This window comes from Hyla sarda, chromosome 2 (assembly GCF_029499605.1).
Source record: "Hyla sarda isolate aHylSar1 chromosome 2, aHylSar1.hap1, whole genome shotgun sequence".
NCBI classification, from domain to species: domain Eukaryota; kingdom Metazoa; phylum Chordata; class Amphibia; order Anura; family Hylidae; genus Hyla; species Hyla sarda.
In genome coordinates, this window is record NC_079190.1 from 467,755,796 (window position 1) to 467,768,834 (window position 13,039).

Sequence of the window (13,039 nt, forward strand, 5' to 3'; positions counted from 1 at the left end):
CCTCATGTTGTTTCACCTCCTTCGAGATGAGAGAGTGCATCACCAGATTCCAGCTCACAGGTCAATGCTAAAAGAGGCCTGCAATGTAGCGGCTGCAGGTCCTTGCAGGTGTGTAGAGCAGGAGCAATATCTGTGCATTGGAATGTACACAGCGTGAGCTCTGGACCTTTACTCCACAAATCATTCTCAGGTCCTGGCAGTATAAAGCTCACATTGTGTACATTCCAGTGCACAGCTATTGCTCATGCTCCACACACCTACAAGGACCTGCAGCCTCTAAACTACAAATCTCTTTTAGCACAGGACTTTAAGCCCCATGCTAAAAGAGGCTTGTACACACTAGGACACCCCCTTAGGTTTCCCCTCTGTGAGTTTATCTCTAAATTTCAGTTGCTCCTGATCTAGTTGGTGGAGACTAGCACACACACACACACGCACACACACACACTGAAAAGAGGATCCTGCTTATCTTTATAATACACCCTCAAAACCCTCAATAGCAGTATGGATGACATTATAGAGAAGGACTGAGCAGTGTAAGCTGTAAAGCCAACACTAAAGAGAGCTATAACAATCTTATTAAGTTGCTGGAGCCTCTTCCTATACCTCTGTCTGCATACATCTCTCTACAGCAACTCCCCCCCCCCTCCCCTATTTATGGGCAGCTTTAATCTGACCCCTTAGTGAAATAATAAATCTCAAGACAGATTTAAGCAGTTTTTCAGATTGAGATCATACATAGAATACTGTGCACAGTTCTTGGTATCAGTGTACGAGAAAGATATAGTGGAGCTGGTGAGGGTTCAAAGATGGGCAACCAGAGTAATACATGGAATAGGAGGACTACAGCACCAATAAAGATCATCAAAATTGAGGTCAGAAAAAGAAAATGGCTTACGTGCGATAACTATGTATAAATATATCAGGGGACAGTACAGAGATCTCTCCCATGACCTATTTATACCCAGGACTGTATTTATAACAAGGGGTCATCCTCTTCGTCTGGAGGAAAGAAGGTTTCTACACCAGCACAGATGGAGATTCTTTACTGTAAGAGCAGTGAGACTGTGGAATTCTCTGCCAGAGGAGGTGGTCATGGTGAACTCTGTAAATGATATCAATAGAGGCCTGGATGCATTTCTGGAGAGTGATAACATTATAGTTTATGGATACTATATTTATGGGACAGAACGTTGATCCAGGGATTTTTTCTGATACCAAATTTGGAGTCAGGAAGGAATTTTTCCCCTAGTATGGGGCAATTGGCATTGGCCTCATGGGTTTTTTGCCTTCCTCTGGATCAACACAGTAGGGAAAATAGGCATGTAAGTAAAATTTGATGACTGTTTGTCTTTTTTTAACCTTATAAACTACATAAGCAGATTTTCTGCATTACTAAATATTTGAAATAGTCTTTGTAGACTTTTTAGAAGAAACTTTAAGAAACTGTCTGCATTTTTATCCTTTTATTAAAATTGTATATCTGTCCATAATACACAGTCCACATAAAGTAATACTGTTTCATAAGAAAACATTGGCACTTTTTTATTTTCTAGGTTTTCTTAAAGTCTTAGAAATTTTCACAAATACAATGCACAGAAAAATAAATAAGGTATTTAAAATATGGCGTAGATATTGCAGAAGGTCCATAAGATCAGAATTCAAGCACTTCAGGATATAAGGCTGGAAAATTTGGAGATTATTGCAATTATTGCAGATACAGCACAGGGTGGAAGACTTTCTTCTTTATTCCTATGCATCTTTTTATTGGTCTTTAAATAAAATGTCCAAAATTTGAAAAAATGGTCTAAGATAAAGGGAAACAGCACCACCCTTGTTCGTGGATGAAGCCTGGTATTGCAGCTCATGCCTATTTAGTTGAATGCTGTTCTGCAATGCAAAACCAATAGACAAGAGAGGTGCTGCTTATGGAAAAGATGCTGACCATTTTTCCTAATCTTGGGTTACCATCTTAAAACATTTCTGTGGAGGCGTCCAGTCTCAGCTTGTTATTTTCTTGGTGGTCCAGGATATGGAGGAGGAGCAGGATACTGTAGAGGCACTGGGGGAGTTGGAGTGTATGGAGGAGGTAGGTCCAGAGGATACTCCATTTCATATTCATAGCTGTATGGTGGTGGCGATACTAAAACGAAAAGACAAGAGAAACAACTGCTCATGAAAATAGTCAATAATAGTAATAATAATAAAAAATAATAATAGATACATTTATAGTTATGGTGTGTTCACACAGAACTGAAATGCTGAAGATTTACAGACTTATTGCAGATTTTTCTTATTTAACTTCAATAAAAAAGTCAAAATCGGAAACAAACCTAAAGCAACCCCTTTTTTTGTGGACCAATTGTGCGGCAAAAAAATTTAAATAATTATAAATTAATAAAAATAAATAAATACAAAAGATAAATAAATATATATATATATATATATATATATATATATATATATATATATATATATATATCTTTGTGAGGGAAATTGGAAGAAACCCTGCAATTTAGCAACTTTTGGGCGGGTTTCTATTCTTTGCACTTTGCTGTAAAACGGACATATTCTCTTTATTCTGTTCATCAATACAATTACCTATCTTTACATATCTTTTGTATTACTTTACTACATTTTTTAAATGCTTAAAATTGCCCAAATCTGACCTCTAAAACTTTGAAATGTTTTCATCTTTTTTTTGCGTTGTGACCTGTAGTTGTTATTGGTACAATTTTGGTTCAGATGGGACTCTTTGATTTCTTTTTATTTATTTTTTGTCTGATAGATGGTGTGACCAAAAATCTGCTATTCTGACACTTTTTTTTTCTTTGTTTACACCATTTACTTATGGGATCAATAATGTTATATTTTAATAGGTCAGGAAATTCTTTATGCTTGACCTATTAAAATATTTAAGATACTGTGATATAGCAACTTCTTTTCCCCACCCTTCTGCCCCGGAGTAATTTATTTTTTCCATTTAAATATTGTTTTATTTTCAATATTTATTTTTACTTAAAGAACAAAGAAACTCAAACATTTAAAAAAGTTTCTGGAAATACCTAAATGTACAATGTGTAATAATATATAAATTTATATATAACAAATAGGTTTATTTACCCATCTGTACAATACTAGTATTGTGTACACGGCTAAATAAACCAATTTGTTATGCACCTTATGGGAGTGCTGCAAGGATTATTTCTACTTGGATCTACTTTCACGGCCTACGATTGGGACTGTGTTTCTTGCCTGCCTGCACCCCACTATACTTTGGATTGGTTGTGCTGCCTCTGCCTCTTCTGTATATATATATATATATATATATATATATATATATATATATATATATATTGTAACTAATAACTACATTTCAATAGAGTAAGTGAAATCTGTTGGTCGTGGTCCTATTTAAAGAGGTAAGCCGGTGGAAAACTTTTTTTTTTTTAAATCAACTGGTGCCAGAAAGTTGAACAGATTTGTAAATTACTTCTATTAAAAAATCTTAATCCTTCCAGTACTTATTAGCTGCTGAATATTGCAGAGGAAATTATTTCCTTTTTAGAACACAGAGCTCTCTGTTGACATCACAAGCACAGTGCTCTCTGCTGACATCTCTGTCCATTTTAGGAACTGTCCAGAGCAGCATATGTTTCTCCTACTCTGGACAGTTCTTAAAATGGACAGAGATGTCCGCAGAGAGCACTGTGGTCATGATGTCAGCAGAGAGCTCTGTGTTCCAAAAAGAAAAGAATTTTCAAATCTGTTTAACTTTACCTGTTTAACTTTCTGGCACCAGTTGATTTAAAAAAAAAAAGTTTTCCACCAGAGTACCCTTTTATCCCCTTAATGACCAAGTCCATTTTCACCTTAAGGACCAGGCCAATTTAATTTTTGCGTTTTCGTTTTTTCCTCCTCGCCTTCTAAAATCCATAACTCTTTTATATTTCCATCTACAGACCCATATAAGGGCTTATTTTTTGCGTGACTAATTGTACTTTGTAATGAAGCCTCTCATTTTACCATAAAATGTACGGCGAACCCCCCAAAACATTTTTTTAGGGAGGAAATTTAAATGAAAACCAAAATTTGGCATATTTTGGAGGGTTTTGTTTTCACACTGTACACTTTACGGTAAAAATGACATGTGTTCTTTATTCTGTGGGTCAATACGATTAAAATGATACCAATGGATAGATACTTTTATATTTTTGTACCGCTTAAAAAAAATCTAAAACTTTTTGTACAAAATCAGTAATCTAAAATCACCCTATTTTGGCCACCTATAACTTTTTCATTTTTTTGTATATAGGGCAGGATGAGGGCTCATTTTTTGTGCCATCATCTGTACTTTTTTTTAGATACCACATTTGCATATATAAAACTTTTAGATCATTTTTTGTAAAAAAAATTTTGAATAAAATGTGACAAAAAAGCTGCATTTTTGGACATTTTTTATTTTTTTACGTTTACGCCATTCACCGTATGGGAACATTAGAATTATATTTAGATAGTTCGGACATTTACGCATGCGGTGATACCAAATATGTTTATTAAAAAAAAATTACGCTTTTTGGGGGTAAAATGGGAAAAACTGACAATTTTCATTTTTTATTGGGGGAGGGGATTTTTCACTTTTTTAAAACTTTTTATTTTTACATTTTTCAACTTTTTTTTTAACACTTTTTATGTCCCCATAGGGGACTATCTATAGCAATCCTTTGATTGCTAATACTGTGCACAGCTATACATAGGACACAGCACTGCTCAGTATTATCGGTGATCTTCTGCTCTGGTCTGCTCGATCGCAGACCAGAGCAGAAGACCCCGGGAGACGGCCGGAGCCAGGTAAGGGGACCTCCGGCTGTCATGCTGGATGATCGGATCGCCGCGGCAGCGCTGTAGGCGATCCGATCATCCAATCAAAGTACCGCAATCAATACAGATCACGGCATCTGAGGGGTTAATGGCGGACATCCGCGCGATCGCGGACGTCGGCCATTACGGACGGGTCCCCGGCTTCTGCTAGCAGCCGGAACCTGCCGTGTATGACGCGAGCACCCTTCCGATGCTCGCGGTCATACACAGGACGTAAATGTACGTCCTGGTGCGGGAAGTCCCGCCAAACCAGGACGTACATTTACGTCCGTGGTCGTTAAGGGGTTAAAGGAGTACTGTGGTTCAGAAAAATGTATCTCCTATCCAAAAGAAAGGTAATAAGTTTTAGATTGTGGGAGGTCCAACCACTGGGACCCTCCGTGATCTCCTGCACGGCCCCTGGCTCTCCCCAGGAAGGGAACATGTTGACCCCTGTACGAAGCTGCGGCCAACACCCCCCTCTATGTATCTTTATGGGAGAGCCAGAGATAGCTGAACGCTGTATCTCCGGCTCTCCCAATGGGATAGGAGATAAGTTTTACTGCACCACAGTAACCTTTAAAAGCGTTAGTGTCATTTGTAAAAACTTTTACCACATCGTCCAGACATGGCGAAAGTTTAGATCGCAACTGGTCTCAGTCCTAAGACCACCTATCCAGTGGAGAGATAATGACTTACTATTACCAAAATACTCATTTAAATATATAGAAAAGATAGAACTCTGCCTATATAGTGGGAAAGTACGAAAAACTTCCACTCTTAGAGCCGATATTCTATACGTTTTTTTCATTTACCTGAGTAAGAACTGATGGCGTTGATATGTGTCGCCCTTATTACCCCTACGCGAGTCCCTCGGCTGCTCTTCATACACATGCAGATACATATAGCAATTCCTGCGATCACTCCCATGATGAAGACAATTCCAAACACTATTCCAGCTATCGCTGTGCCCCTGAAACACAAAATATAGAAATTTTAAAATATCTAAATGCATAATTTGAAAAAACAAAACAACATTCCCCTGGGAGACCTAGAACCTAAAGCTCATAGGTCCCAGTGCAACATCTGTAACAGTAACATCCCCTCCCAGCTACTATGTTAGACAAAATAAGTCTGAAGCAAACAGGGACCTCAGCAGTAACCATAAAGCTCATCTATAACACTGACGAAGACCCCAAAAAGAAATGAAAAAAACGACAGCCTAACGAAGTGCAGAGCACGCGCGAAGTAGCTACTGCTGTCTTCCCGTCCCTCTCTCCCCGCTAGCCTGCCGGCATAAAGCAACATTCTATATTATGAAATAAAGATGAAGATTTTAACCGCATGTGGATGGTGAGTGCCATTTTCTACTTTCTGCCATAATATATTGCCTATGCATGGACTAGTAGGTCTTTCCCACACTAGACCACATACTGCTTTTGAACAGAGCACCACCCCAAGCACATTGCAGCAGCTCCACACCTATACTACAAGCACACAAGGATTCGGTAGTAGACAATTTCTTTCTGCAATCGAAGACCCCGAAAAGCCCTGCATAACACTGAAAGGTCATCAAGGAGTGCTTTCAAGGCTAACACTCCATTCACATTTTGGGCATACGGCTGCCGGATCCGGTAGGGAAATTTAAAAACCGACCGCTGCCGTATACAATTCAGATAGTGACTCCGGTCAGCTCATTTTTGCTCCGCATCCGGTTTCGTTGCCTGACTGAAAACTGTGATCTGCCTCGATTTTCAGTTCAGCAATGAAACTGATACAGTGCAAAAATAAGCGACGACTGGAGTCACTATCTGAATTGGGTACGGCAGCGGACGGTTTTTAAATTTCCCTACCGGATCCGGCAGCCGTATGCCCGAAACGTAGTGTGAATGCTCCCTAAGTAAAAGTCATTAGGAAAAGCCTTTGCAATTGTCCAGACGTGTCGAAAGTTAAGATCACACTGGGTCTCACTCCTGAGACCCACTGCAATGGTGAATGCCTTACTCCCCGGCTGTCACTAAAGCCAAACCCATTCCTTATAAACTCTAATGCAGTGAATGAGATGGAATTGGATGGGGCAGCTGGCAGGGGAGTGAAGAGCGCTATCATTACTAGTAAATCCAGCAAACTGAAAATAAGTGGAACATGATATATCTGCAGTGTATGAAAACTCTGCACATAGTTAATCTCCCCCTTTATACATATGGTAAATCAGAGTATATGAAATGTCCTACAACAAATAGAGCATGGGTGGCGGGGAAACACTTGTGTCTTGGTTATCAGTAAAATATGTCTTCAAGATATGTGATTCTATGTATTTTGCTCAGTTTAGCTAAGGCTGTAAGGATTAAAGGGGTATTCCAGGAAAAAAACTTTTTTTTATATCAACTATTCCATGCTGACAGGGTGTCCAGTACAGTCAAAAGGGAGCTTTCAGGAGAAGTTAGGAGCCTGATAGCAGACAAAGAAAATTAGGCATTGCTTGCCTCTAGGTCCTGGTCTGTTAAAGGGGTGCTCTGCTGCTCAGCGTTTTGAACAAACTGTTCACGAACGCTGGAGCCGGCGTCGGGAGCTCGTGATGTCATATCCCCACCCCCTCATGATGTCACGCCCCGTCCCCTCAATGCAAGTCTATGGGAGGGGGCGTGACGGCTGTCACGGCCCCTCCCATAGACTTGCATTGAGGGGGCGAGCGTGACGTCATAAGGGGGCAGGGCTATGACGTCACGAGCTCCCGGCACCGGCTCTAGTGTACGGAACAGTTTGTTCCAAGCGCTGAGCAGCCAAGTACCCCTTTAAGCAGTCGGGACATACTCATCATCAATGCACCATCTGGAATGTGTCTCAGCAGAACCAACTTTATTGGTATAGGATCTTGTGCTACAGTCTTTGAAGAGGTACTCAGGTAAAAAAAAAAAAGTTTCAAATCAACTGGTGCCAGAAAGTTAAAAGCTTTGTAAATTATTTCTATATAAAAATCTTAAGCTTTCCAGTACTTATCAGCTGCTGTATGCTCCAGAGGAAGTTGTGTAGTTCTTTCCAGTCTGACCACAGTGCTCTCTGCTGACACCTCTGTTCGTGTCAAGAACGGCTTCAGTGAGTACAATATTAGATTTGTGCTAGAGCGCCTCACAAGGATCAACTATAGTGCCAACAAGCGCAGCCTTTCTTTGACAAAGGTTGTGGGCATCTGGGAGAGACACATTGGGCCGCAGCACCACTCGCAAACCATGACATTGCTGTGTAGCACCACACACACCATACCAGGCGTGTGAGTAATGGTTCATCAGTACTTTGCACCTGTGTGACTTCTTCTATACAGCATTGTGGCTGGTCTACATCATGGTGGAAATAAGTGTCTAACCTGCCCTTGTGACAGGAACCAGTAAGTATGGCCTCTTTTCTGTCAACAAAAAAGAGATGAAAATTCAAGCTCCCAAAAACAAGATAAAAGTCCAAAATTAATTTCACAATATTAAAAATTAAAGCAAAAAATGAAAACCAAAAAAGGTGATTTTAAAAGCATAGCAGAAACGCCGACGCGTTTTGAACCATCATGGTTCTTAGTCATGGCATCATGACCAATCACGGTGCCATGACTAAGAACCATGATGGTTCGAAACGCGTCGGTGTTTCTGCTATGCTTTTCAAATCACCTTTTTTGGTTTTCATTTTTTGCATTCATTTTTAATCATGTGAAATACATTTTGGACTTTTATCTTATTTTTGGGAGCTGGAATTTTCATCTCTTTTTTGTTGCCTGTTTACACCAAGTATGCGGCTTGGCCATTGGTTCCGTGCTTCCAAGTAACCACAGAAGTTCATCCAATTCAAAGAAACCACAGGGCTGTGAGCTGGTCTTTTTTCTCTACATGCATATGCCTCTTTTCTGTGTAATTTTTGAATTTGAAAATTTTTGAGTCATTTTGTCCAATTTTCTGTAATTTTTTTAGTATCACATTGTACACCTTATATTTTTTTTAAAGGTGCTATACTTTATATGACAGCTGTCAAATTTCAGGCCAACACCAATCCACCAGTTATCACTTATCTAGTGAGAGAACACCAGTAATTTCACTACTGTAATGTCTGTTACATTTTCTTCATTACGACTCTAAAGTAACTTCAGTAAGTACAATCCAAGAATTGTTCTATTTATATGTTGATGAGACCGACTGCCTAATATCATGAGGAGTAGACGAAGGGAAACAGCTTCTGAATGTTGCCTGTGGGCTACAGACATCTTAATTCAGTGATAATTACTCAGTAGTATTCGCTGGCGTTTTGCTGGTACCAGCATTATTATAATTCTTTCTGTGGTAAAACAGACGCTTCTTGTCATTCCGCTCTTAAAAGTCGATTTGAGACTTGTACAAATTTTCATTGCCATAAGTCAGAAAAGATTAAGTAAACTTTTATCCTACTGGGGCCAGCCAACCTTTTCTTAAAGAGGTATTCCTATCTTATAATGTTATGGCATATTGTTAGGGTTAGGGTGTAGCCAGGGCTCAAGTCCTGCAGAAACTCATGGGAATGGAGTTCCCGCACTTTTTCCACAGCAGGAACGCAGTTCCCATTAGCAGGAGTCCTGCAGGACCAACCCTTAAAGGGGTACTCTGCCCCTACACATCTTATCCCCTATCCCCTATCCGTCACGCCCCCTCCCATAGACTTGCATTGAGGGGCCGTGACGTCACGAGCCTCCGGAACTGCACCCAATGCTCTAAACGAATGCCAGGTGCAGCAGGGAAACCGGGATTAGACATCTTATCCCCTATAAGATGTCTAGTACAGGAGTCTAGTGTGAGGAGTGGAGCAAGCCTCGGGGTTTACCGTTTGGCACAGATGTTGGTGAGAAGCCTAGTGCTGCTCTGGGTGTAAGAGAGATAATAATTCATAGCTACTGACTACTGAATATTCACAGGGCTGGGCATTCTTGTACCCAGCGAGGCAAATGTAAAATGAGCAGAAATGCATATGGTGTATGCATTGCTGCTTAGTACTGTACAGGAGCAGGAAACGCAGTGATAGACAAGTGTCCCTACCCCTGCTGCCAAACATGTTGATGGCTCCCTCATCTGTATGTTGTGTTCATACACACAGGCTGGACTGGCTGTCTTGGTGCCTGGAGACACAGCCTGAGTGAGATGGCAGAACTGTGATTGGTAAAGTCCTGTGTCTAGGATTGGTGCAGGCTTTGCACCATTCCCAGGGACGGCAACTGTAGTAGTTAAAGGAGTACTCTGATGCAGAATTTAGTACCCCAAAATGTTCCCCACAGCTGTACCTCTTTGTCCATGTCCTTCCATCTTCAATCGGTCCAGCCGTTCTCCCGGGGCGGCGGCGCGTATTTCTCGCCACCTCTGGTTATGGTGTTGTGGCGGATGACGTAAAAATAGTCATCCCCCATGCTGCCTTGCTCTGATTTCCTGTCCCTCCGTGCCTCCCTCCTCCTCACCCCCTCCCTTCACTCATGATTTTGTCATGTCCCAGTATGGGATGCGCATCTCACAGTCCTATCAGCTTGAGTCCCTGCACGACCCCAGGGCTCACCTGCATTGTACCCCTATAATCTGTATAATTGTATATTATGTGTAAAGGACCTTTGATATGGTCACATGGTTATTGATCACATGATAATGGTTGTCACATGTTAAAGTCACATGTTTTGTTACCCAGAGAGCACCAAGTGACCAGATGACCCGCAGCTAGCCTATGGGCTCCTTGCTCAGCCCCTTTATAAGAGGGGTAGGTACTACAATCTCTCTATTTTGCTCTTGTGTTTCACTTTCTGCTGAGGTCAAGTCCAGTCCAGACGTCTCAGAGCCAGTGTCCAGCACATCTGGAGGTCTCAAGCCTAAATTACAGCCACAAGTCAGTAAGTCAAGTCATCTCTGTCTGCTGTCATCTCTGTCTGCAGCGGAGTACCCCTATAAATACCAGAATAGGACTTTGCATCAGCAAAAAGGGTGATTCAATGCTGGTGATCTGGAACACTTTGTGAGGTGTAACTGGAGATAGCAGAGGTGGGCTAAGGTTGTATTTCTATAAAACTTGACAGAGAAATCTCATTGCACGGTGGCTACTGTTGACAGCCATGCTTGTTTTCACTCTAATCCTATAGTTACTATAAGGCCTAACGTATCCGCACATTGCCTGTAGGGGAGGATAATGAAAAGTAAGAAGAGTATGGTCCCTTTCTAGAAAATGTTTTTAGGCCTCCAGTTTCTTACAATACACCCTCATACATATTGCGTTGATGGGCTACAAGTCGCACTACAGGTCTTAGAATATTAATGTTTAGCAATTATGAATGGGGAGCAGTAATGTCTACATTTGAATTGTCACGATTCGGCTCACAGGTAGTGGATCCTCTGTGTCAGCGAGGGATTGGCGTGGACCGTGCTAGTGGACCGGTTCTAAGAGGCTACTGGTGTTCACCAGAGCCCGCCGCAAAGCGGGATGGTCTTGCTGCGGCAGTAGCAACCAGGTCGTATCCACTAGCAACGGCTCAACCTCGCTGACTGCTGAGAAGGCGTGGGACAGAAGGACTAGGCAGAGGCAAGGTCAGACGTAGCAGAAGGTCGGGGCAGGCGGCAAGGTTCGTAGTCAAGATGGATAGCAGAAGTTCAGGTAACACAGGCTTTGGACACACTAAACGCTTTCACTGGCACAAGGCAACAAGATCCGGCAAGGGAGTGCAGGGGCAGTGAGCAGATATAGTCTGGGAGCAGGTGGAAGCCAATTAAGCTAATTGGGCCAGGCACCAATCATTCACCAGAGAATCCAGAATAAAATTCCCAGAGGCACCAGAGTCCAAGCAGGCCACGGCTGAGAGGGAGGAGTTGGCTGAAGGAGAAATCCGCACGGGCACCGTGAGACGTGGAGAAGCAGACTTAGAACCAAGAGACGCCACACCCACGTGAGCTGGGTGCGTGCGTGCGTTTCCCAGACGTGGAGGACGAATAGGGCAATCCTCTAGGAAATGCTCGGTACTGGCACAGTTCAGACAAAGATTTTCTTCCCTACGGCGATTCCTCTCTTCCTGGGCCAGGCGAGACCGATCCACTTGCATGGCCTCCTCGACGGGAGGCCCAGGCGTAGGTTGCAACGGAGACTGTGGGAGAGGTGCCCAGAGATCTAAGTCTTTTTCCTGGCGGAGCTCTTGATGTCTCTCAGAAAAGCGCATGTCAATGCGGGTGGCCAAATGGATAAGTTCTTGCAGGTTGGCAGGAATCTCTCGTGCGGCCAGCACATCCTTGATGCGACTGGATAGGCCTTTTTTAAAGGTCGCGCAGAGAGCCTCATTATTCCATGATAATTCAGAAGCAAGAGTACGAAATTGGATGGCGTACTCGCCCACTGAAGAATTACCCTGGACCAGGTTCAGCAGGGCAGTCTCGGCAGAAGAAGCTCGGGCTGGTTCCTCGAAGACACTCCGGACTTCAGCGAAGAAGGACTGGACTGTGGCTGTGGCAGGATCATTGCGGTCCCAGAGCGGTGTGGCCCAAGACAAGGCCTTTCCTGAAAGAAGGCTCACTACGAACGCCACCTTAGACCGTTCTGTAGGAAACAAGTCTGACAACATCTCCATATGCAGGGAACACTGAGACAAAAATCCACGGCAGAGTCTAGAGTCCCCATCAAATTTGTCCGGCAGGGACAAGCGGAGGCTAGGAGCGGCCACTCGCTGCGGAGGAGGTGCAGGAGCTGGCGGAGGAGATGGTTGCTGCTGTAGCAGAGGCAGAAGTTGCTGTAACGTGGCGGTCAACTGCGACAGCTGCTGTCCTTGTTGGGCAATTTGCTGCGATTGCTGAGCGACCACCGTGGTAAGGTCAGCGAGACTTGGCAACGGCACCTCAGCGGGATCCATGGCCGGATCTACTGTCACGATTCGGCTCACAGGTAGTGGATCCTCTGTGTCAGCGAGGGATTGGCGTGGACCGTGCTAGTGGACCGGTTCTAAGAGGCTACTGGTGTTCACCAGAGCCCGCCGCAAAGCGGGATGGTCTTGCTGCGGCAGTAGCAACCAGGTCGTATCCACTAGCAACGGCTCAACCTCGCTGACTGCTGAGAAGGCGTGGGACAGAAGGACTAGGCAGAGGCAAGGTCAGACGTAGCAGAAGGTCGGGGCAGGCGGCAAGGTTCGTAGTCAAGATGGATAGCAGAAGTTCAGGTA

At 42.9% G+C, this 13,039-nt stretch overlaps 1 protein-coding gene across 2 annotated transcripts in view; it reads right to left on the bottom strand.

Moving 5' to 3' along the window:
* Window positions 1–1,469: 1,469 nt before the first annotated feature.
* The window catches only part of CYYR1 (cysteine and tyrosine rich 1), a 214,946-nt gene continuing 203,376 nt past the window's right edge, over window positions 1,470–13,039 (bottom strand). For both annotated transcript variants that reach the window (XM_056559452.1, XM_056559453.1), the window contains 2 exons: window positions 5,676–5,833; window positions 1,470–2,143 (listed from right to left, as the gene is read on the bottom strand). In XM_056559452.1, the coding sequence (XP_056415427.1) occupies window positions 2,010–2,143; window positions 5,676–5,833 (292 nt within the window). In that variant the 3' untranslated portion in view covers window positions 1,470–2,009. The remainder of the gene's footprint in view (window positions 2,144–5,675; window positions 5,834–13,039) is intronic.